Genomic DNA, 26,021 nt, shown 5'->3' with positions numbered 1-26,021 from the left:
ATCCACCACTGAAGCCTGCAGACCTGCTGCAACCAATCACACCACCAAGGGCACCGTTAGATCAAATAGGGATGGATTTACTGGGACGATTTCCTCTGTCATCTGCCGGTAACAAGTGGATAGTTGTAGCGACAGATTATCTAACGAGATACGCCGAGACAAGAGCCCTGCAATGAGCTACAGCTTCCGATGTTGCCCAGTTTTTCGTCGACCACATCGTTCTTCCCCATGGCGCCCCGTCTTGCGTGATCACTGATCATGGAACAGCTTTCACGGCTCAGCTCATTGACAATGTATTCAAACTAAGCTTCACGAGCTATCGCAAGACGTCGGTGTATCATCTGCAGACTAACAGCCTGACGGAGCAACTTAACAAGACCATCGCCGATATGTTATCCATGTATGTGGATGTTCAGCACAAGACGTGTGATCAGGTCCTCCCATACATAACATTCGCGTACAACACTGCCATCCAAGAAACGACACGTACGGCTCAAGCCGTACTTCATGCGTTAGTGTGACCGTGCCTTGGCCTTGTTCTTTTGTTGTTGTTTCTTCAGTGTGCCCACAGTGTGCACGTTTGGGTTACTTCCGCTTATGCACTACCATTTGTGCGAGCATCAAGGCGATGCTTTTTTTCTTCAGTGGGAGAATAATGCCACCTGACCATGAACTGCGACGAGCCCGAGCCTGCATCCAGCAGAAATAAACGAGGAAATTGTTTTTGAGACAGCGCGTGCTCTCGCCGAGGTTTTTTGGTTGTGTCACGTCACTGACCCGAGTCTCTGTGACTACGCCGTATTCCTTACCCGATGTCCCTGTTTTTCACACGCGACAATATGCGCACTTATCAATCGTGAAAACTTGATGGCACGCACTCAGGGGTGCAACAGCCACAATACAATTTGGAGCAATTTTTGAAGCAGCAAAGTGTTACTTTTGGAACAATAAAAATGCAAATTTGGAGCAGGTTACGGGGAAAAATCATACATTTTTAAAAACCAAATATTAAATTCGGAGCAGTATAAAAAGAAGGCTTATATTTTGAAAAAAGAAAATATGCATAAACCATTCAACATCACCTAAATCGTGCAGTGTGGACATGAGCACTACTATTTCAATGAAAATAGTATTTTGAACCACTCCACTGAGCAAACAGTGATGAAGTCCATATCAGCATTTGCTGCACCTGTCAAATCACTTGACAGCCTCCGTGAATTCAAATATGAATATGCCAAGATCACTGTGGTAATGTGAATTTAGTTTCAGTTTCGTTCTGTTCTTTGTACCCGAAAGGGGGCGTTGTGTATGTGTCTCTGTCCTGTATATATGCAGGTGTCCTGAGTAATAAAGCTTCTTCGAGTCCATGTTTCGGACTGTTCATGGTCGCTCTGCAGACCCTACAATGGCGACAAGGTAAACTGCAAGTAATGCTGCTTCGCAACCATTTCCGGGCTCTGCTCCGCAGATCTATTTATTCGCCAGTGTGACAAGGGTTCATCCACCATGAGCTGTTCTGGGTTGACCCCGCCACCGTCATTCCTGCTCAGCCCCAGCCGTCCAGCCGTGCCATAGGAGCAGTGGCACCGCATGTTCGAGACGCACCTGCTTGCTTCTGGATCTACCGAATTTTCGCCGGAGCGATGCAGGGCCATCCTCATTCACTGCCTTGAAATGGAGGGACAGCGCATTTTCAACACGCTACCAGCCGACGCAGCTACAACACCAACCGTGTCTGCCGACAATGGGATGCCAACTGCACCGAATGTCTACGACATAGCCGTCGTGGCACTCGGGGAACACTTCGCGTCAACCAGCAATGTCGTCGTAGAACGCCACTAGTTCCATCGTCAGTACCATAGTACAGGCGAGTCTGTTGCTGACTTTGTCGCCGCGTTGGTGGAGCTCGCATTTGTTTGTTCTTTTGTTTCTGAGGACGATGCTCTACGAGACCTGTTTGTGGCCGGCGTTTTATCAAATCGTGTACGCGAGTGTCTCCTACTTAAAGGTTCTGCGCTTTCATTCACTAGGGCAGTTCAGGTTGCACTGCAGTTTGAGCGTGCAAGCGAAGAATTAAATGAGGTTTCTGCCTCTGTACAGCCTGTTTTGAAGCATTCACATACGCATGCTAAGCACTCATTGAAGAAAGGAAGTGCATGCCCGAAAGCAGAGGATAGTCTGTCAACGCATGATAGCGTCTCACATGCATCGCAGAGTGGGCCTTCTCATTCGCTGCATTCTTTTCGTTGTGGCTCTGGGAACCACAACGCTTCGTGGTCTGGATGCCCAGCTCTAGGCCAGCGTTGCTTATTTTGCCGTCGGAAAGGTCACTTTCAACGCGTTTGTAACCAGAAACGGTTTACACAAGCAGAGGTCCATGAGCTTGAGTGCGACGACGCTCCTTCGACACCCGAGAAAGTTCTGGCCATGCATCACTCGCTGCGTGATGCGGTTCACATAAATGTGCAAATTTCTGAAGTCAGGTTGACACTTTTAGTTGATTCGGGCTCATCCGTCTCTATTCTCTCCGGCAAAGTGTTCACTGACAGGTTCCTTAACGTGTCACTCTTACCTGCTCCCCGCGTTTCTTTGCTTGATTATTCAAAACGTGCAATCTCTGTGCGTGGCTGCTTCTGGGCCGACATTATTTTCAAGGGTCGGAGTGCGCAGCTCCTGTTCTATGTTGTCCATCGAGGCACTTCTTTGATTTGCCTTGATGGCACAAAGGCTCTTAAGATACGTATTGAAGGTGCGACATTGCAGTGCCTCCAAACGTCTATTTCTTCTATGAGAAGTGTCCATTTCTCCTACGAGAATATGGCACACTCTGACGTTGCTTCAAAGAACACGCGGTGCAATTATGGAAGCCTTCCACCAGCTCTAGAACGTGACTTTTGTGTGCTTTTCAATTCTGAGCTTGGCCTTGCTAAGGAACTCGTACACAAAGATACGTCCAGAGGTGGATCCGGTATCTTCGAAGCTTCGCCGTCTTCCCTTTTCTTTTCGGGCACAAGTGTCTGCCGAGCTTCACAGGCTCCTGGACCTCGACATCATAGAACGAATAGACGCTTCAGAATGGGTTTCTCCTATTGTCGTTGTTGCCAACAAGGATGACAGTATCAGATTATGTGTCGACCTTCGTGAGCCAAATAAGGCCATTGTTCCCGACAGTTTTCCATTACCACACACAGAGGAACTACTTCATGCCCTTGTGGGTGCTACCCATTTTTCTGAACTAGACTTGGCTTCTGCATACCATCAGATTGTTTTGCACCCTTATAGCAGAGATCTCACTGCTTTCATTACCCATGAAGGTATGTTTCGGTTCAAAAGTGTGTTTTGGATTGGCTTCTGACCCTGCAGCCTTCCAAAAGTTGATGACAATGATTCTTCATAGCTGTTCAGGAGTCCTATTCTACACCGATGATGTAATTGTATTTGGAAAGACAGCTCATGAGCACCTTCTGAACCTGAAAGCTGTCCTTCAGAAGATTAAGGCAGCAGGTTTGAAGCTAAATAACAAATGTATTTTCGACGCTCGGGAGCTGACCTTCCTCGGGCATAAGGCGACTACCAATGGTATCGCGCCGCTTCCAGAGAAAGTAGATTCTATCGTGACAATGCCAGTGCCAACAAATATAGCCACCTTACGTTCGTTTCTTGGTTTGGTAAAGTACTACTCCAAGTTTGTCCCTCGGTTGGCTCAGGTGGTGGAACCGATGAGGCGCTTACTACATCGAAATGAACCTTTTATTTGGTCAGCAGAAGCAGACAGAAGTTTCAAGAGAGTAAAAAGCTCCTTTTAACTAGAACAATACTGCATATGTTTGACCCAGCACTGCCGGTGATTGTGTCAACTGATGCAAATGACTGTGGGCTTGGAGCAGTATTGCAGCAGAAAGATGGGCGTGAAATGCGCACGATAGCTTTCGCATCCCACACACTATCACTTACAGAACGAAAGTATTCGGTCGGTGAACGCAAAGCGCTTGCATGCATCTGGGCATGTGAAAAATGGCATGCCTACCTTTGGGGGCGCCAGTTCACACTTCAAACTGACTATCAAGCATTGGTTTCTTTGCTGGCATCACACGGATCAGGACGACGTTCACTTCGTATTGCACGCTGGGGTGCTAGGCTCCTTCGCTACAATTTTCTTGTCAAGTACAAAAAAGGATGGACGAACACTGTCGCAGACGCTCTTTCTCGTCTACCAAGCCCTACTTCAGAAGCTGAACTTGCGACAGATGATGAAATTGTCGCACTTGTCGAGCCTGCTTGTATCTCCAAAGAAGAATTCAAGCAAGCTGCTCTCGGTGACGTCTGCTTACAACAGGTCAAATCTTTTGTGATGACTTCTTGGCCACCACAAAAATGCATTTGTGAGCAGATCGAGCCATTTTTCAACATTCGCAAAGAACTTCAGTGGTCGATGACTTGCTGCGTGCAAAGCGGCTGGTCGTTCCTTCATCTCTTTCTGCCCAAATCGTCGCCACCGTGCATGAGACGTATCAGGGCATCACGCGCACGAAAGCAAGACTCCGTGATCAGTTTTGGTGGCCTGGGATGAACAAAGAAGTCGAAACAGCCGTAAAGAACTGTAGTGTGTGCTTGGAGGCAGATAAGTCTGCGAAAACGTCACCAGCACCCATGCAGCCTGTAGAATGGCCTCAGCGACCATGGCAAAAACTTTGCATTAATATTGTGGGCCTCCTTGAACATGTGCCTCAGAAAAATAGGTTCATAATCACGCTCGTGGATTATCACTCAAAATGGCCCGAAGCTTATTTCTGTAGTAGCGTGTCCACAAGCACAGTCAAGGAGTTTCTAACCAGCGTATTTTCGCGAGAGGGTTATCCTGAAAAGATAGTCACTGACAACTGGCCAAAATTTATTTCTCATGAATTAACAAAATTTCTTCACGATCGAGCCATTCGCTTGTCTCATTCATCAGTTTACTATCTTCAGGCTAATGGACAAGTTGAGCGCTTTAATTGAACTTTTAAGAACTATGTACAGGGGTGTCTTCTGGAGTGACAACTGCTCCGCCAAGCAGTAACTGAGTATCTGGGTGTATACAGATACACCACATACCACAACTGGCATTACACCAGCAGTGTTGTTGCATGGCAGGATGCCCCGAACAAGGCTGCACGTAGTAAAGTTTTCTGCACCAGCTTTTGAAGAAGATTCAGCTAAAGAGCTCTCACGATTACGCCATAGGATCAAGAAACAGCAGCAAACCAGCAAACAATATGCGGACCGCAGAAGAGCTGCCAAAGAGACTACAATCGCAGGAGGTCATTTCGTTCGTGTCAGGAATTCGTCTATTTGTTTCAAAGCAGATAGTGTATTTTCACCACCAACAAAAGTTGTGAAGAAACAAGGGCCTTCCTCCTTCCGGCTACAAGATGATAGGACCTGGAATGCCTGAAAACTTGCCAAAGTTCCTCAGAAGAGTCAGTTTCATCTTCATGAGTGTTCCAGTGAGCTGCTGCCACTTCCTTGTTAGTGTGCTGTGCCTACTTCTCCTACAAGGGTGCAACCACATCAGTCTCCCGTTTCTGCCAGCTTTTCCTGCCGGGTTGCCCACACCGCAGCCTTCTGCTGCACCTGCTGTTGCGGTGCCAGTGCCACAACCTACTAGTGTGCAACCAACCTCATCGGTCCTGTGCAGTCTCAGCCTGTGCCGGCGCAGACTGCTGCCACGCAAGCAACAGAGCGGCCGCAGTGAGAACGATGACCTCATGCATGAGTGAAGGACTATGTGTCGAAGTAGTGCGGGTGTACATTGTGAATATAAGTGTTCTATATTTGTTCTAACCCCTACTAACACCATTAACCTTTTTAAATAAGGAAGGGAATATGTTGTAATGTGATTTTAGTTTCAGTTTCGTTCTGTTCTTTGTACCTGAGAGGGGGCGTTGTGTATGTGTCTCTGTCCTGTATATATGTAGGTGCCCTGAGTAATAAAGCTTCTTCGAGTCCATGTTTCGGACTGTTCATGATTGCTCAGCAGACACTACAATCACAACCTTGAATTTTGGGAGATTCGTAAAACCGAAAAGTAAGGTTGGCGAGAAAAAAAAAAAAAAACTGGCGCACAATAAAGTTTTCTTAGGGAAGCAGAAATCTCAAACACTGCTCCATATGATTGCCAGTAGCTTATTTAGACATCAGTTATTATACTCGTACTCCGAATGATGCGGCGTACTAACGCATGAATAACCTAGCAAAATGTGCAGTGTCCTGTGAAGAGCGCTAACAGCCCCTTCTTAATCTCAACAGGCCTTTCTGGGCATCGGTGTACTGCGGCAAAGCTGGCTTAAGCAGCATTCTCTGCATGGGTTAGAACTAAAGCAAAGAAATTTTCTAACCACTGCCCTTCCCCCCCCCCCCCTTCCCACCTTTTCTTCTTTCACCGGGGGGTTAGGTGCCGCTTTGGTTCCTTTGAAAAGTGCATTAAATGAGGTAAAGTGACAACAGCACGTGCCCATTGGCTCGGCGACGATACCGGATATCTATCGCCAGGACCGTGGCTGGGACAACGCAACTTAAAAAAAAAGTTATGTGCCACTGCTAAGGCAATCGATGTGGTAACTGGCAACACCGGCCTTTGCAGCATGTCAAGCTTATTCGCGCAAAGAAAATGCGGCATACGCTTCCAGCTTTAGTTTTTAACAAGCCATAGCCGCGTTTTCAGGCTAGGAAATTTACATTTCCCACGATGCGTCGATGGCTACAGCAATACATTTTGTCTTGAAGTTCCATCGTCCTACCTATAGGCATCCGCTATGGTCAACGAATCGATGGGCATGTAGCGTTGTTACTTTATCTGGTCATATTTTAAGTGCATTCTAGGCACTATAGCTGGGGTCTGCGCGCATTGACGGATGGCGCAAACTGCAAGTGGCCGACGTAGCCTGCATTTCTCGCCGAAACTAGTGCACCTGAGAAAGTATTGAGGCTAGCTGGGCATTTTGGCGCAGCGTGGCACAATTTCAGCAAATTTCACAGTTTCGGCGCAGCTGTTGCACCCCTGCATACTATACCATTGCAAAGGCCTGCCGCTGTACGGGCTTCATTTAACGCAGATAGTACATACAGTAGACTCTCAGTAAACGAAAATTTGTTCAACGGAACTACTACTTAAATGGAACTGCCTCCAGCACAATTGGTTTCACGCTTGGATTATCCACCCTTGTTTATCTCTCACTAAACGAACTTTCTATTTAATGACACACATTTTGCTGGTCCCTTCAGGTTCTGTTGAACAAGATTCTATTCTATAGTAAAACAGAGTCCAGAGGAAGCCATCTACAGGTGGCATTCCAGAAGAACCACGGTGACCTCTATAATAACTGGGCTGCACAAAAAACACAAAACAAAACATCAGAGCCCTTTCTAATTATTTTTGAAAAGGGAAGACTAGCGAAGCTTAAGAAGCATTCCAAGAACAAGGTGCTCAGCGTGCATTTGGCTTCGCTTGCCCCATCATAAACTGCAGCATTGACTCGCCCTTTTGGGCATGCCGATGTTCCTCATACCTGTTATTGCTCCTTTTTGAAACTTGCAACCAGTGTCCAATGCATGGAGAGTCCAGAAAGCAGTTGAACATATCCTCAGCACAATCTCTCATGTCACAATACAATGGACATAGACGACTGGTTGACGAGACATATCGGAGAAAGACTACAACATTCCTACAACCAATCTTTAAGCTACCTGCGATTTTTAGCACAACAAAAAACTTTCCAATCACAATGTGTAATCATGAAATGGTAACGTGGAAAATGTCATGAATATTTACAATCAAGTTTTCCAACTTGCAACATATGAAGTCGCATACAGACAACAGAAGTAGCGAACAGTGGAAGGTGAGCACGAAAGCAGTTCATGTTCGAGTGTCAAGGTTCGCTACAGATCTGTGCACTCCAAATGCATGTGCCCAGGCTCAACATGTTCCAATGCTTGCTGTGAAGCAGTGTTGCAGAATGAACACCTCCATTCCATTCCAATTCCATTCCTGGGAATTAGCACTTGCCTCAAACTCTGTTGCTTTTAATTCCACGAAATGAAAAACTTAGACAATTTTCTATCCAGGAATAGCTGGGCATTTCAATTTCATTCCTGTAATTCATCAATGTAGGAAATACATCTTGGTAGTTTTTGAGCTCATAATGAAAGCCCCCATAAAGCTGGTGTCACGAGATGCATTAAAACAGCAAAATTGTGCAAAACACGTTGCCAAGGCTGAGGAATAGTAGCTTAGTATATGTAATATCTCGTGCAATAAAACCACCTTACTAATTTCCGTAGGAGCCATTCTCCCGCTACATATAGTATTTGAACGGCGAGTATGTTTGAACGAATGTGATATTTGAATAATGTTTCAGCATAAATGTGGTAATGCCAAAATCGTAACATAGCATATATTTATGCTGACAAAAGTATATCGTTCAAGAAAACTAAAGGCTGGTGCACACGGGCGACTAGCAGTGGTCGTGTGACCATTCGCGACCCGCGACCAAGAAGCGACTATGTTCACAATGGCAGAGGCTGCATGCGAGTGACCAGAAGTGGCGAAACCGGAGGTTCATGTTCGGATGTCGTTATCAGCAAGAACTCTGGAGACCGGGGCCGATAAGCTGATCGCCGCCAGCTGAGTGAGCGGAGCAAACTGAGCGCGCCTCATTTATTGTATTCATCCATTCTCGCACAGCTTTCCCAACAGCATCAAGGAGTTCGATTAAAGCGAAGAATAAGAGATTGTCATGGTGCTGGTGCACTATGCCATGGTGTCAGCGCTGGCAGCACAGATGCATCCAAAGAAAAAAAAAGCCGGAAGCCGGTGGTGGGTGTGACCGTCCTTTCGCTCGTGAGAGTTGGTCGGCCATGCAAGCCGCCTACCTACTGAGCTGCGCTGAGATGACGAGGAGCATTTTTGATAGTTGTACATCTCCAGGAACGCTTCTTGAATTTAACTTGACTTGCAACAGCCTCCAACACAGCACAAACGCATCTCGAACGCGGTGTTTTAAGTCATTGCCAAAGCATGAAGCACAAACGTGTTTCAAACGCGCTGCATTGAAGGCGGTGACAACTCAAGTTCAAGACAAAAAACGATTCTGAATATGAGAAAAAAATAGTGCACAATTTATTTATTTTTATTTTGACGGTGTTTAGGTTCTTGTGAATCCTGCCACGTAAATTCGACACTTTGCTCAAGCTGCTGCGCCCCGCCATCTTCAAGCCAAGTATTCCGTGGTGGCCATGGTGCCACAGACCCAGAGAAACGCACTTGTTTGTATCTGGCGGCAGGAGGCCAACACAATCAAAAAAACAAAAAAATGAGCCTGCATACAAAGAAATGCTGGTGTCACTTCTGGGCATCGCTGATTGGTTCCAGCAGCTTTACGACTGCAGTCACGCGACTGAAAAATGGGTCTGGAAGCAACTAGCCAAAGCAGTCGTTTTGCGACTGTTTGCGACCATTCGCAACTGTTTGTGACCAGTCGCAAATGGTCGCCCGACCCCTGCTAGTCGACAGTGTGCACCAGCCTTAAGCTGTTTTGTCACGCATATGGAGCAGCTGTGCATATGGAGAAAAGAAATAGTTAATGAAATTTCGTTAGCCATACCGCGGTGGTCTAGTGGCTAAGGTACTACACTGCTGACCTGCAGGATTGAATTCCGGCAGCGGTGGCTGCTTCTGATGGAGGCAAAAATGCTGTAGGCCCGTGTGCTCAGATTCGGGTGCACGTTAAAGAACCCCAGGTGTTCAAAATTTCCGGAGTTCTCCACTACAGTGTCTCTCATCATCATACGGTGGTTTTGGCACATTAAACCCCACATATCAATCAATCAATCATTAAAGTTTCGTTAATAGGATACAAAACCCTTTAGATCTGCTGGTATTAGTAGGAACAGTGCACGACCGCTCGGGCACTTTGTGGCGTCGAATAGGAACACTGAGCTGCACTGCTCGTCAGCACTCATGCTTGTCAAGGTCACCTCGCAAGCATGGATAGGGGGAGGAGATCTTCCAGTGTTCGCCTGTACGCAGCTACGCAATGCCTTTCTTATTGCGAAGGTTATTTACGTGTGTCAGGTACTAAACTGCTCATAAGATAAAGATCAGGCAGTGCATAGAGCATTCACCATTTTGTGTGAGGTATCAATGTGAACAAACTTGCAGGGATAATTCGCTTTTCCCATCAGTATCTGTCGGCATAATGCATTTATGCACTAGCTTATGCCTCGGTTTCTCTTTTACAAATTGGCAGATTGTTCCCACCTTAGACTACGCCAACCCTTGGCTTTGGCTAACTAAAGGTGGACCTAGAGAATGCGTTGTGGACTTCGACTTTGATAGAACATGTACTACGGCGTACATGAGTAATTTGAGTGGGATATTACGGTATTAAGGGTGTAGCAAAGTAAGTTCCTCCACAATGTCTTTTTTGTTTGGGAATGCAAACATGAATTTATGCCGAGTCGTAGGCACCGAGCGAAGTTGCAAAAAAAAAAAGAAGAAAAATGATCCGACCCCAAAGCAGTGGGAGTGCTGGATGACCAGCTCTCAGCTCGATATTCAGAAATGCCTGATCTCCTGGGCTTGATCTCCCGACCGATCTGTTTTCCAAACACGTTCAGCAATTGGTCACTAGTTATTTTGTCACCAGGCACAACATCCGAAAGTGCTTAGGCGTCTTAGTGATTTTTAAATGCTGGAATAAAGGTCACAAGCCAGACAAGGTGCAAAAAGAGGCGTTACTTAAGTTTTATCATAGGAAGTTTTGCCCCAAAATGTTATGAACTAAATGGCCGCTTCGCTGTTTAGGTTTTAAAACCACAATTGTAAATGAAGGCTTTTTGAAGACTCGGTTTAGAAAATTTGAGATAAAACACTTGCCATCTCTGTGTTACACTTCACAAACATGAGCTGCTCGAGCGTGGACCACTGGACGCAAGAGCCTCTGTAGTAGTTAGTGCATTATGGTGTTGCTTCTATAGTCGCCAACAGGCGCCGTGGCGGCGGATTTCCCCACGGGCCTTCTTCCCCCTAGAACAGAGCAACCGTGGGTTTTCTTCAGTGCGAATCGTCACTTCAGGGAGGCGCTGCTGTGGCCTTGGTCAACGGTCGTCGTTACGTGGGCTTTCCTGCTTCGAGCTGCTTCCCGAACCAATGATTTCCAAACTTTATTCTCTCTCTCTGTCTATACGAAGGGGGAGCACATACAGTACATTATGTAGGACTGTCTACTGTGCTGACCTACAGACCTTCCCTAACAGAGTTTCGGGTGAACACGCCCATATGTCTGGACAGGGGGGACAGTAAAGCAAATAGGAATGGGGGGAGTATGAGTGTAGAGGACGCACAAGGTGCTATAGGGAAGCTTGCAATGAATGAAAGCATCACGGCAGCATCATTATAGATCGCAACTTCGAGGAGAGTTGTTTCAATTATATGAGTCCAAGTCGCCGATGGCGACATAGTGCAAAGTGAAACGTGGGGCAACAGCAGGAGGCTGGGGCGGCCGCCGAGGAAACAAAAATTAACATCTTCCCAAAGATAACCCTGATGGGATGCGAAGTAGCAGCATTGCACACGGCGATTTGGCGGGCAACTCGGCAGAGGATGCCGGGCGTTTTCAATGTTGTGGACGATAATGTCGAGTATTCGCCGGCGTTGGCTTTCTGCTGTCGGCGCTTTTACTAGGCTTTTTTGGCTCACGTCTAGTCGGTGTTGCCGACCCGTTGAAGATGCTTGTGCTCAACTTCCTTGGCTCGCGGCTCGTCGGTGTTGCCGACCTGTTGAAGATGCTTGTGCTCGATTGATATGTGGGGTTTAACGTCCCAAAACCACTATATGATTATGAGAGACGCCGTAGTGGAGGGCTCCGGAAATTTAGACCACCTGGGGTTCTTTAACGTGTACCCAAATCTGAGCACACGGGCCTACAACATTTCCGCCTCCATCGGAAATGCAGCCGCCGCAGCCGGGATAAGATGCTTGTGCTCAACTTCCTTGGCTCGCGGCTCGTCGGTGTTACCCGCGTGCCATCTCTATGCTCGAATGCGATTGGTGTGCTTTACTCGCACCTCGTCGGTGTCGTTGGTCGTCCACTGCTGACGCTTGCATTCGGCTTCCCTGGCTTGCGCCTCGTCGGTGTTACAGGTGTGACATCGCCATTCACGAACACAATCAGCTTTGCTAATCCTCGCAACGCCGGCGACAGAAGGGTTAGGCCAAATCGCTTCAACGCATGTTTCGGCGAGTGAAGGAGCTTCGCTTTCTGGTAGCCTGTCCATCGCAGATAAATGAGCCGAAAGAATGTTCACTCGATGTGCGCTCGAACATTGCGAGCAATAGAGAGGGTGAAGTGAGAGAGAGGTGACACGCAGTGAGCACGTGGCAGGCGAGGGAGAGAGTGATGTCAGCGCACACTGCGAAGGAAAGCGGGACCTACTTGCGCCGCCCCAGCATCTGTGGCGAGGGGAGCGAGGCGCAGCGCGTTGGCACGGAGACACGGACGGACAGCATTACACAGGCTAGTCAAAGAGCTGCTTTGCATCTAAAAAATCCCTATGCATAAAAAGAGGGGGGATGCTGCTGCGATAGTTCTGCTCGACCTCAGTTACGCGACGAATAGCAACGAACTTCTGAGGAACACAGTCGATTTAAGGACAGTTGTAGTAGGCGGGTTGCTTAAAGATGAACCGTGCTTGGAATCAGCCGAGTCATTTGAAAATGCTGCTTTATTGCTAAATTCGAGGCTCTGATTTACTAATGTTTGAAGATCGAAAAATAGCACGTGGACGAAAACGGGCTCTATTTTCGGAAAAAGATGTAATTCCAGCCCCATTCCATTCCAGGCAAAATGTGCTACATTCCATTCCCATTGCATTTCTCCAAGTATTGTCCCCATTCCATTCCACGGTTGCCAAAATGTGGAATGATTCCAGAATCATTCCAATTCTGCAGTGGCTGTAAACACTGCTGTGAAGGCAGTGCTGCTTCTCAGCAAGCTACTTCTTTCACCTTGTAAGCAGCACAGAATAGAGCGGGGATGGAAATAATATACACAGGGGTGCAACAGCCGAAATTGAATTTCGAATAATTTTCGGAGCGGAAAAATGGTACTTTTGGAGCACTAAAGTGCAAGTTTGGAGCAGGTTACAAGGAAAAAGAATTGATTTTTTATCACAAAAAACCAAATTTGGAGCAGTATAAAAAAGAGCGCTTACATTTTAAAAAAAAGACGTACAAACTATTCAATATCTCCTACACCATGCAGAGTGCATGAGCGCTGCTATTTCATAAGCATTGTGCTTTGAACCATCCCACTGCGCTAATAATGATGAAGTCCACATTAGCATCTGCCATGCCTGTCAAATCCTTTGACACACACTGGGGATTCAAATGTATATCTGCCAAGCTGGCAACTTTGAGATTCGAAAAATTCATAAATATGAGTATGGGTAGCAAAATCTAAAAAGTGCACATAGTTTTGATTTTCGAGGACTGCAAAAATATGCAGGGCTCCAAATGATTACCAGTAACTTTTTTTTTAGACATCAGCGATCATCCTAGCACTCGCAATCATGTGGCGTACACTTGCATGAGTAATTGAACAAAGTGTGCTGTGTCCCTTGGCTAATGTTAACAGCCTATTCCGAATCTTGAAAAGCTTTTCTGCAGGCCATCGGTGTAGTGCGGCGAAGGTGGTTTAAGTGGCGTTCTGCACAAGTTAGAACAAGGCCAAGAAATTTTCGAACCGCTACATCCGCCCTCCTCCCCGTTCTTTCACATTGGGTTCAAATTTAGGATGCCCTTCCAGCTTTAGTTTCGAACATGCCATAGCCGCGTGTGCTGACAAAAAAAATTCATACTTCCCGCGAAATGTTACTGGCTACGGCAACGAATTCGCCCCTATTCAGTGAGTTAATTACTCCTCCTTCATATATTTCTTCTCGTATGGATCACCGACACAAAGTAGGAACAATACCATGCAACACCAATGCCTTCTTTCAGTCATTTATTCCTCGGACGTCACAAGATTGGAACCGCCTTCCCGGACTGACCGCCGCAATCGAAGACAACCATCAGTTTCGTGCAGCACTAGCTAACATTGTATGATTAGGGCCCATGTATGTTTGTACTTATCTGCTTACTACTTTTGTTGCTGCTTTTTAGTTTTTTGTATAACCTTGTAACCCACTCCCCTCTGAAATGCCTGTAGGCCTTGAGGGTACAAATAAATAAATAAATAAATAAAGAAAGAAACGAATTTCTGTCGTGAAGTTGCATACTTTTGCAGATCGATTTTTACTGCAGTCAGCAGACCAATGGGCGTGCGCTGTTGTTACTTTGCCTGGTCGATCGCGTTTCGCAAATGTCTTGGCTTAATCAGTATCTTACGCCGTGATTTAGGGTTATGGTCAGCGTGCCTGAACCGCTTGATTAATTGACGAGGCAAAATACAGGTGGCCAATGTGGCCTCCATTTCTCCCTGAAATTCGTGCAATTTACAAAATTTTGAGGCCGCTCAGGCATTTTTGTGCAGTGTGGCACAATTTCAGCAAATTTCATGGTTTTGGCACAGCTCATCCTACAAATCAGGAATTGCATGAAATTGGCACAAATGGGGCAACTGTCGCACCCCCGTATAAATACTCTAAGTTTGAGCAATAATTAGGGTGCACCTAAAGCCATCAGACTACTATCTACAAGCAAACAGATCTCCTCTATAATCCAGCTTCAAGGCTCTGCCGCTAGGCTGCACAACATACCAGTATTTTGCAACTTTTAAACAGAATTTGAAAAGATAAATCTTACTCGGCAGGAATACTGTTCACAGATGCCAACATGTCTGTTCCTGAACTCTTGAAATAATTATCGAGAATATGTCATCTTATAATGCTGCTATAGCTTACTGGCACGTAATGCCCACTTTGTGGTATCGGTAATGCGGTTTAGGGCTATATCTTCACACAATGCTCACCAAAGTAGGCAAACAGAATTTATGGTAAATTCCATTGGAAAGCAGGAGCACTCAAAAGCACGCTGAAAGTGCTCTCTTCAGAGCCGGCATATTTCACTGGTCGAACAGGTGCAGGAGCACTGTTATCCATTGGTAGAGCAGCAACATTTTTGCTGCGCCGAGAGTAGTCGGGAGCAGTTTTGTAGAGCTCTTTCCTGAAAAGCGGAGTAGGTGCAGTATGACGAGTCACGTGGCCTTTGAACGTCACAGTCTCCGAATTTTTATTCAGCCGGCGAGTGCGGCGGCAACGGTAGCGACCATGTGTAGTTTTTGAACTCCCGTTTTTTACAGGTGGAGACGATGACAGCGGGACGTCTGTCAAAGGCGGCGTTGCATAAACATAGTATGTACAGTCGAGCCCGACTATATCAAACCCGTTTCAATCAAACTATACCGTATATCGAACAATTCCTAAACATGGGAAATTTACATTGAGAATATATAGCAAAAGTTACTGTTTTATCGAACCAAAATAGCAACGATAACTGATATATCAGACTCCATGTGCCTCAAAAGTGCCCCAGCAAGTTGGCTTTCCTTCGGGATGGCTAGGGAAATTGCCGGCGCCACCCTAGAAAAAGTTCATTAGACCCAGTTGTGCAGGGGCGAACACCCTTCTGCAAGAAATTATCCTGGCCCACTCACAGTGCTTACAGCCAATCAGAGGCCGTCGTGCTTTCTACAAGACGCGGAGGTGGTAGAAGTGAGCACCATTTTTTCTTTCTTTATGCTTGTGTGCCTGCAGCTGTGAATGATTCAGTGTGGTCTATGCTGGTGGTGTTTCCTGTTGGTGCTCTGTAAACTGTATTGGCACGCTGTCGTCATGGCTTGCGCAAAGAGGCAGAATTTGCCGTTCGCCTCGAAACTCTAAATCATGAATCGAGTCGAGCGCGGTGAAAAGAAGTCCAACGTCACTGCCGCGTACAAAATTCCAGAGCACCTTGAGGCAGACATCAGGGCAAAGTCGGACAAAAGGCCAGGTGCCCGCGGCGCCCGACGTGTGCGCACTGCTGTGTACGAAGATGCTGAAGCTGCCGTTTACAAGTGGTTTGCGAAAGTTTGGTCGCGAAGCATCCCGATGTCCAGCCCTATGATCGAGCAGAAAGCCAAGGACCTTGCTTTTCTGCTTGGCAGGAACAATTTCCAAGGCAGTTCAGGCTGGTTACAACGGTTCAAAGAATGGCATGTCATCGTTGGCAAAGCTGTTACAGATGAAAGCAGAGCGGCGAACCTGGACAGCGTAGACAAATGGCTCGAGAAAAAACTGGCAAGATATCGCAGTAAGATATCAAGCCCAAGACATCTTCAATGCAGATGAAACCGCTCTATTTTGGCAAATGTTGCCAAACAAGACACTTGTGTGTTGTGGCGACAAGACAAGCGGCGGCAAGGCAAACAAAGCTCGTGTGTCCGTGCTGTTGGCAGCCAATTTAGACGGATCAAAAAAGCTTCGACTTCTGGTTACAGAGAAAAGCACGGCACCGCGGTGTTTTCGAAATGCGCTTTCGCTTCCAGTTACCTACCGAGCAAACTCAAAAGCGTGGATGACCGGGGAGCTTTTCAGCACAAGGCTATCGTCGTGGAATGATGATTTGGTAGGCAAAAATCACAAGGTGTGCCCGCTCGTGGACAATTGTTCATCGCACCACTGCAGTACGACCTTCAGCAACATCGAGCTGCGTTTTTTGCCCCCAAACACTTCGTCTGTACTGCAACCACTGGATCAAGGCGTTATACGCGCAATGAAAGCCGGCTATGGGAAGCGCTTGGAGAGAAGCTGCTGCAGAATCTTCGTGTCGACAGGGAGCTTAAGATCGACTTGCTCGGAGCTATTTCTATGTTGAGCAGATTGTGGGCAGATGTCCCGAAGGAGACCGTCCAGAACTGCTTTAGGCATGCCGGCTTCCGCATGCCTGGTGATGACACCCCAAATTCGATTGATATGTGGGGTTTAACGTCCCAAAACCACCTTATGATTATGAGAGACGCGACACCCCAAATTCCGACGACAGCACTGAAGACACCGCAGGTGTTTCCGCCGAAGTTTGGAACGAGCTGGCAGAGTTCCTGGGTGCTATCGACAAATCGACATTCGACGGGTTCGTCAGTGCGGACGATGATATCGCCATCATGGGTCAGCTGCAAGATGAGGACTACATTGCAGAAGTCGTGCCGACCACGAGCCAAAGCGACAGCAAAAAAGTAAATTGATGATGACCCGTTGCCTAAATCCTCTGCAGTGATTAGTGCACTTACGTTGGTCTGGCGCTATTGCATTGAATGCAGAAGGTTGCGGCCTCAGCTGCTCCGACACGTTGGACGAGGAGGCGTGTGTGCTGTCGCAGGAAAAGAAGTCGTTGACACAGACGAAACTCCGGGACTATTTTGTTCCACAGTAGGGTACGCAAGTAAGCCACCATAATAATAAAGTACTTTTCTTATAATTTATTGTTATGTGCCTTTGTGTCAAATCCTACACCAAACCTATATAAAATTATGCCATATATCGAACTAATAAACGTTTTTTGGCAAGTTCAATATACCCAGGTTCGACTGTATTAGAATAATGAAGTACAAGTGACTGACCGATGATGACAGAGAATATGCAGGGGCTTGGAATGTTTCGATCACATGGTCTCCCCACTCGTCACTCTCTCACCTGCTCTCCGGAAGTGTGCTGCATTCCAGTGGCAGATCGAGTGGCCCCACTCTCAGTGCTCTGCCCCCCCCCCCCCCCTTCTCACATCCCTGCCCTTATCCTCCTGTTCTCTTAATGGAATTCACTATTAAACAGTAGGCTTTCGAGAACTGAAATTCGGGTGAGCTATAACGATGCATTCATCAGCAGGTGGGGCAAAATACACACACAGGCGTGGAACGAAGAAATAAGACGAGCACTAACTTCAAAAATTTTCGGAAACTATGCCTTATTCCTTACTTGTGACTTTTGATTTTGCACTACCAGCTCAAGTAGGTTTTCATTTTTTGGTGCATTCCCCATTGGCACTGCATCATTTCACAACACCGAAATTCTCGCAAGAACAAACTTTCTTGCTTTATCTGCTGATTTAATGTTTTTAGGGTTTGTGTATGTGCCTTCCCTCTCATCAGACACTACTTTAAAATGTGACGTTTTTTCAGCATTTCCTGAAAAGCACCCACCGGGGAAGAGTAGACAATCTCCTCCCGCAAGAAGCGGTTATCACCGGCATTGGAATCAAAAAGGCCCCAGTCCATCTTGACATCCCAGGTGTAGGTGAAACAAGAGCTGACCACTGCCGACAGGATCCAAAGGATAAAGAATGGGTGGCTGCTTGATGACAGGTAGCTGTCTGCATGAAAGCACCAGAATGAGGGTGCCTAGTTAAAATCGGTTTTCAACCACAATAATAGCTCGCACAAAGAGAAACTGTTCAAAGCCCACCGGAACAAACTAGGGAAGCTAGTTCTACACGTAAAGCAAAGAAATGCTGCTACACGTATTTCAACAAGGCCTTGGATTAAAAAATGCCTTATACAGGCTAATGCAGAGAAGCACTGAGTTAATTTATAACAACATCCTACTTAATTATAACAGAATCATGAGAAGATATCAAAGAAGAAAAGAAACATAAGAAAACAAGCATCATTAATGTGACATACTGTTTTTGTATTTCTTTATGTTGACCAAAACAGTTCGTTGTGAAGGTGTTACAGTCAATCCCATTTGTGTATATAAATCTTGAAATCTCAATAATCTGAAATATAAATTATGCTAATCTGACGCTAAAACCATTGCACAACTCTGTTATCTGAAGACGTAAAAAAAAAAGAATCTTCAGGTTTGCCAGTCCAAAGTAGTGTCAAGTGCCCAAAAATTAACATCCATATTTGTTGCGCAGAAATTCGGCATGTTTTTCACACTTTGACCTTTACTCAATTGATAGTACAGTTAAACTTAGATATAACGAAATTGATAACTTCCCGGAAAAATGCGTTATAAAGAGCATTTTGCTATATGCAGGTTCGGTACAAAAATTTGGAAAATAAACGTGCAAAGTAATCAAAAGGGAGACTGAAAACAGAGCTAACCCAAAATATTTTACAGCAAAAAAAAACTGCATTATTATTGTGATAGCAATTATAGTGGACTCCCAATAAACAAAACTCGCTTAAACAAAAATGCCTAATTAATGGAATTAAATGGGCTCATATAACTGGATTTCTATGCGTTGTGCAGTAAAACTCATCGGTTAATCGAAACAGTGCTTATTGGTCACCTACGGTTATATGACACAAACTCCAAACACAGCAGACTCGCTCATGCCAAAGACTCGCTCATGCCAAAGCAGACTCGCTCATGCCAACCATGGCAAAACCTCGAAATTGAGACAAGCCAATCCAGTAGCCATTCTCACTTGTGGCTGTGGGAGTCAGGTCAGCGAGTCAATTGTGCGTTAGGCCTATTTGTGCGGCAAAGTGCGGTGGAACACAGTGTTATTTCAGCCTGATGGAAAAGAAGCGGCCGCACCATACACTCTTGCTTGAAAAAAAGCTGCAAATTCTTTAGGAGCTCGATCGAAGCGGCCTGCCCAAGATGGAGGTGGCGAAAAAAATACATCCCGAAATCGACGCTGTCGCATATCTGGAAAGACAGAGAAAAGACTGAAGGCACTGTTAAGAACGGGACCTTTAAATCGAAACGGATGCAGACGACGCCTTATGAACAACTAGAAAAGTTCTTTTTCTCTGGTTCAAGCGTGCACAGAGTTCCAATTTGCCCATAAGCGGAACGATTCTCGAGCAGAAAGCTCGAGAGATCGCCATGCAAATGGGTGTTAAGAACTTTGTCCTAAGCGATGGATGGCTAAGCCCCTTCAAAACACACCATGGCCTAATCTTCAAATCAATCTCAGGTGAGAGTGGTGCAGTCAACAGGGACATTTGCACTGACTGGCAACAGGGGTGGTTCAAGGAAATTTTGATGAGCTTTGAGCCACGAGGAGTCTTCCCTGTCGACGAGATGGGTCTTTTTTATAAGGCGTTTCCATCAAAGACTCTCACCTTCAAAGGCGAAGCATGCAGTCAAGGAAAAGGCAGTAAAGATCGCATCACTGTGCTGGTGGGTGCAAACATGGCAGGAAATGAGAAATTGAAGTTGTTGGTAATAGGAAAATCAAGGCACTCACGCTGTTTCAAAGGCGTTCGACACCTTCCTGTTGCGTACCATGGGAATGGAAAAGCGTGGATGGCCATGGCCATTTTCGAAAACTTTTTGAGAGGAAGACGCAAGATTTACGAGGCAAGGCAGGAAGATCGTCTTCATCGTGAATAATTGCCCAGCCCATGGTCATGTTCAAGTACTCCAAGCCATCACTCTGGAGTTCTTGCCAACCAATGCAACGACAGTGTTGTAGCCAATGGATCAAGGTGTTATTCAGAACATTAAAGTTCATTACCGCAGACAATTGCTCCATCAAATGCTGCGTGGAGCAGGCAGCGGGAAATGGTACAGCATAATTTATTGGCAGCCATCCACATTTTGGCTTGTGCCTGGGAGCAAGTGAAGGCAACAACAACAACAATACACAGATGCTTTCATCATGCTGGCTTTCAAGCGCAAGAAAGCAGTACTTGATGAAGAAGAAAGCCTTGCTGATGCCGGCATTGAGACAGTATTCAGTCAGGTCGTACCCTCTGCCCCTTTTAGGCTGCAGGACTATGAATCAATTGATAAAAATGTTCGTACCAGTCGTAAAGAGACTGTCAAGAAAATGATTTCCGAAGTGCAAGATGAGGATCAACCTTCCAGCGATGAATGTGATGACAATACAGCCAGTGCAGTGGTGCCACCAGACCGATCAACTGAAGAGGCTGTTGAACTTTTGCAGCGCTATTTTGAGCATGAGGCTTCTCCAGAATTTGTAGCTAGTTTGTCAGGCATGTAGGCATGGGTGCGTACCTTGTGAAAAAACAACTCAAGCTTGCCAAACAAACCACTCTTAACTTCTTTTTTTCTCCTACTGATCCTCATGAGTAAGGTGAGGTTTGTGCAATTTGAATAAAGGTCTTGATTCACTAAATAAGTGTACTTTGCTTAAATGAAACTTCTGATAAATGGAACAGTTTTATAGATCCCCTTCGAGTTCCGTTTAAGAGGAGTCGACTGTATATGGACACTCTCGACGGGTTTTTGCCATCCCCGCCATGTTTTGTAACAAGTCCCAATTGAAAACATGCCACCGCGCATTGTAACTTTCACGAGCAGCTAAATGCGCGCGAGCGCTGCTGAAGCGGAGATCAAATCAGTCCGCCCATCCCTATCGTCTGGAAAGTGCATAAGATAACATCTCCAGCGTGTTAGAACTGCCATGGTTTGCTGAAACAGAAAGAAAACCACCCGTCTTGAACGAGCATGAAACAGTGGGGGGGGGGGGGGGGGGGGGCATCGCTCAAGTAGTTACAATGAATTGCAACAGAATCGAAAGTTGGGCTAGTTGGATATGCATGGTACAACTGTCAGTTCAAGCGCACCAATAAACAGAAAGGAAGAGAGGACAAGCGCTTTCTCGTAACTAAACTGTTTATTAGAAAGAGAAGATTGTCCTCTCTTCCTTTCTGTTTATTCGTGCGCTTGAACTGGCAGTTATACCATAGTAATAATGAACTTAGATTTTAAGGATAGTCACGATGACTGGGGCGCTTGCTGTCTCGGCGAGTATCAGTGCAGTTCCAACGTTAAGGGACTGTCTGAAAAGAGCACTTCTCCTTGGAGCGGCTGTATTTGCTCACACCAGCGCTTTGTAGGAGTTCCACGATATCGGATCTAAAAGAGTTGGCTGCCAGCCTCTCTTCTTACAACACTTCAATTTCTTGATGTCGCGTTCATCGCATTGCATTCAATGCACCGTCGTGTCACCAAACTAATTGGCTAATCACGAAAGCTACCAGCCTGCAAACTCGCGGCGCGATGCAAGACGGAAGCGCGTGACGAGTCGACTTCCGAAGATTTGTGGTCACCATGGTCTTGGGAGAGTTTCCATCAGCGCCTAATCTGACAACCCCTCGGTGGTGACAACACGATTGTCCGAAATTAAGCGAAATCCCAGTTTCGCCGCAAGGGCGAAGCAATGAATGCGATATGCAACGACTTGGAATGTAATGCTGAGAACGGCAAGCATATTGACACGTGAAGCACACTGCTCACACACAAATGACGCACAAAAACAACATACACAGGACGAGAACAAACAACAATGTTTACCGCTCGACACTTAATGCGCTGTTTAAACAAAAACGAGACATGAAACGTAATCACAGGTACAGATATGAGTGCAAACTAACAAGTGCCCTAGTTGTTACTTTGCTGTGTTTGAAAAGCGCACTCTTTTCGCAAATGGCGCCTGTCCAGTGAGCGAAGTTATCTGTGTGCTCCCTGCAACAAAACGCAATCATTTTGGTCACAGTCGAAGGTGCGCGATTCTCCCCACCGAAAAATAATTAATTGATATTGTTACGGGTAACTTATTTAATAAATTAAATATGATGCACCGTGCTCGGCGAACAACATGGCGACAGTTCATCAACAACCAGCCACCAACGTTGTCTTTCTCTTTCTTGCAGCCAGGCTGTGCCGGCTGTTGTGTATCATAACCCCCCGGCGGTAGAAGCACCATCTCGGTGCTTGAGCAACTCGGATGTGGTAGGAGGAGGGTGATAAGGCTTGAGTCGAGCTATGTGCACGATGTCACTCGAAGGTGACGATGATGACGTTGAATCGACTGGAACGATCTCGTATGTAACGTCATTTACCTGGCGAACGATGCGGTATGGTCCAGTGTAGCGTGACAGCAGTTTTTCAGAAAGCCCTACACGCCGAGTGGGGGACCAGAGGAGGACAAGGGAACCCGGTGAAAAGTGCACGTTTAGATGATGGGAATCGTAGAGCTGTCTTTGGTGCTCCTGTGAGGCCTGCAGGCGGCTGCGGGCAAGTTGGCGTGCGTGGTCGGCTCGCGCGATGGCTTCGCCGGCATACTCAGTGACCGAGGGCAGCAAGGTGTCAAATGGTAGGGTGGGTTCTCGGCCGTATAGAAGATAGAATGGTGAATAGCTGGCAGTGTCGTGACGTGACGAATTATATGCGAACGTCATAAATGGCAAATGAACGTCCCAGTCCTGGTGGTCGGCCGCTACGTATTTAGAAAGCATGTCGATTATGGTGCGGTTGAGGCGCTCCGTAAGACCGTTCGTTTGCGGATGGTACGAAGTGGCAAACTTGTGCTTGGCAGAGCAAAAGGGCAAGATTTCATCAACGACAGATGATAGGAACGTCCGGCCCCGGTCAGTGAGAAACTTGGCGACTGCCCACACAAGAGCGAGACACTCACGCTCCATGATTGAATAGTTGCGCTCGGCTGTAAATAGCAGCCGGCTTGCATATGCTATAACACGGTCATGTCCGCGTTGACATTGCAATAGCATTGCCCCGATGCTATGCCCCCTAGCGTCAGTTCGAACCTCGGTTGGAGCTGATGGATCGAAATGAGCTAAAATTGGCGGTGTTGTAAGGAGCGTCGTGAGCTAGGAAAAAGATGAGGCTTGATCAGCGCCCCAGAAAAACGGGGGTCCTTCTTCAGGAGGTTTGTGAGTGGGCGTGCAATGATGGCGAAGTCCTTAACAAACCGTCGAAAGTAGCAGCACAAGCCCACAAAACTGCAAACGTCCTTTGTTGACTTCGAAACAGGAAAGTCCGTGACGGTGCGAATTTTTTCGGGATCCGGGCGGACTCCTGCGCCATCGACGATGTGGCCAAGTACGGTTATTTGACGACGAGCAAAGTGGCATTTCGACGAGTTCAGTTGAAGTCCGGCTCAACGAAAAACTTCAAGAATCACCGATAAACGCTTGAGATGGGAGTCGAATGTGGGCGAGAAAACGATAACGTCGTCTAAATAACATAAGCAGGTTGACCATTTAAACCCTTGGAGCAATGAGTCCATCATTCTTTCGAATGTGGCCGGCGCATTACAGAGGCCAAAGGGCATAACTTTGAAGTAATAAAGCACGTCAGGAGTGACGAATGCGGTCTTCTCACGGTCCATCTCGTCCACAGCGATCTGCCAATAGCCAGATCGAAGGTCGATAGTGGAAAAATTACGGTGCTGGCAGTCTAAGGCATCGTCGATTGTAGGCAACGGGTAAACACCTTTCTTCGTAATTTTGTTGAGATGCCTATAATCTACACAAAAGCGCCATGTTACATCCTCCTTTCTGATCAGGACGACAGGAGAAGCACAGGGGCTACAAGAGGGCTCGATTATGTCTTTTGGAAGCATCTTTTCGACTTCCTGTTGTATGACTGTGCGCTCGGACGCGGCAACACGGTATGGACGTCGGTGAATGGGACTCGCGTCACCAGTATTGATGCGATGAGTAACAACACTCGTTCGGCTTAAAGCCGTGCTGGCGAAGTCGAAAATGTCACTATAGGACTCCAGGACGTGACGAAGGGCTTTCGCTTGATCAGGAGCGAGGTCTGATGGTACCATGTGGTCAACGTCGACGCCCGATGAACGTGATAGAGTTGGTTCATGGTCTGAAGTGCAGCAATCATCCACTCTGAAGGGTTCAACTGTATGGTCTTATAGAGCAGTAATTTCAGCCAGGGAGATACCTTGTGGAAGAATTTGGGCAGTGAGGGCAAAATTGACAATAGAAAGGCATGTGCGGTTTTCAACGATTGTCAAAATGGTGTGCGGAACAGCGACGCCATGCGTAAGCATCACGGCATGAATTGGGGCCACCATGTAATCGCCATCAGGTACAGGTGGTGTAGAGAAGAGGTCGATATGTGTGACACAGTTAGGTGGAAGGTGTGCCAAATCAATGCAGCAAAGGCGACTTTGGTGTGGGTTGGTCAGATCAGAAAGTAGAGGCATTTCAAGGTCAAGACAGCCGGCTTAACAATCTATAAGGGCCGAGTGAGCGGTTAGAAAATCCATGCCTAGAATTACTTCATGAGGGCAATTTTCTATAACGGTGAAAAGAACAGCAGTGCTTCTATCGGCGATAGTCACACGGGCAGAGCACAGGCCAATAATCGCGGCAGTTCCCCCATCGGCGACTCGAACGGCTCGGTTCAAGGCGGGTGTGATAACTTTCTTTAGGCAACGACGAAGAGCAGCACTTATTATGGACACATTGATTGATTGATATGTGGGGTTTAACGTCCCAAAACCACCATATGATTATGAGAGACGCCGTAGTGGATGGCTCCGGAAATTTCGACCACCTGGGGTTTTTTAACGTGCACCCAAATCTGAGTACACGGGCCTACAACATTTCCGACTCCATCGGAAATGCTTATTATGGACACATGCGTGCCTGTATCGATCAACGCGCGCACAGGTACATTGTCTAAAGTAACGTTCAACAGATTCCGGGTGGTCGGTAATGTTACACGAGGATTTCTTGCAGAGGTCGTTGTCAATGCAGCTTCACCTCCAGAAGCTGCACTGCCTAGTTTTCCGGTCGGGGGCGCTGCGAATAGGTCGGAGAGGCAGGACGGCATTGTGGGGGCGGACGAGATTGACGGCGAGCAGGGGATGATGAGGGGGTGTAGCGAGGTCTCGTCAGAGGTGCGGCAGAATCAGAGGATGTGGTCGGCATAGGGAAATCAAAATCAAATGTCGAGGACGACTGGTGGACAGAAGTGGCCTGGGTAGGAGGCCCATAGTGTGCCGGCGGAGCCCAGTGATTGCGGCAGTGGCGAGCAATATGACCGACACGTCGGCAGTTGAAGCATATGGACTTGTTGTCCAGTGTGCGCCATTCGGACGAATTGCGCTGTCGAGAGTAGTTGGAACCAAATCGAGAAGCGGAAGGACGACCATAAAAAGGCTCGGCAGAGTAGACTGGTTGAATGGGGTGTAGGCCGACGTTCGATAATTCTTGACGAACGACAGCTTGTATCAGTGAGATAGTGGTCGGTGAAGG

General features: G+C 46.8%; 1 protein-coding gene across 6 annotated transcripts in view; it reads right to left on the bottom strand.

The window, feature by feature from the left end:
* The window catches only part of LOC119161011 (solute carrier family 53 member 1), a 264,235-nt gene that overhangs the window by 51,279 nt on the left and 186,935 nt on the right, over positions 1 to 26,021 (bottom strand). For all 6 annotated transcript variants that reach the window (XM_037413324.2, XM_037413322.2, XM_037413323.2 and 3 more), the window contains exon 11: positions 18,210 to 18,379. In XM_037413324.2, the coding sequence (XP_037269221.2) occupies positions 18,210 to 18,379 (170 nt within the window). The remainder of the gene's footprint in view (positions 1 to 18,209; positions 18,380 to 26,021) is intronic.

Source organism: Rhipicephalus microplus, chromosome X (assembly GCF_043290135.1).
Source record: "Rhipicephalus microplus isolate Deutch F79 chromosome X, USDA_Rmic, whole genome shotgun sequence".
Lineage (NCBI taxonomy): Eukaryota > Metazoa > Arthropoda > Arachnida > Ixodida > Ixodidae > Rhipicephalus > Rhipicephalus microplus.
The sequence above is the reverse complement of the archived record's forward strand: the minus strand, read 5'-3'. Positions and strand labels throughout refer to the sequence as shown.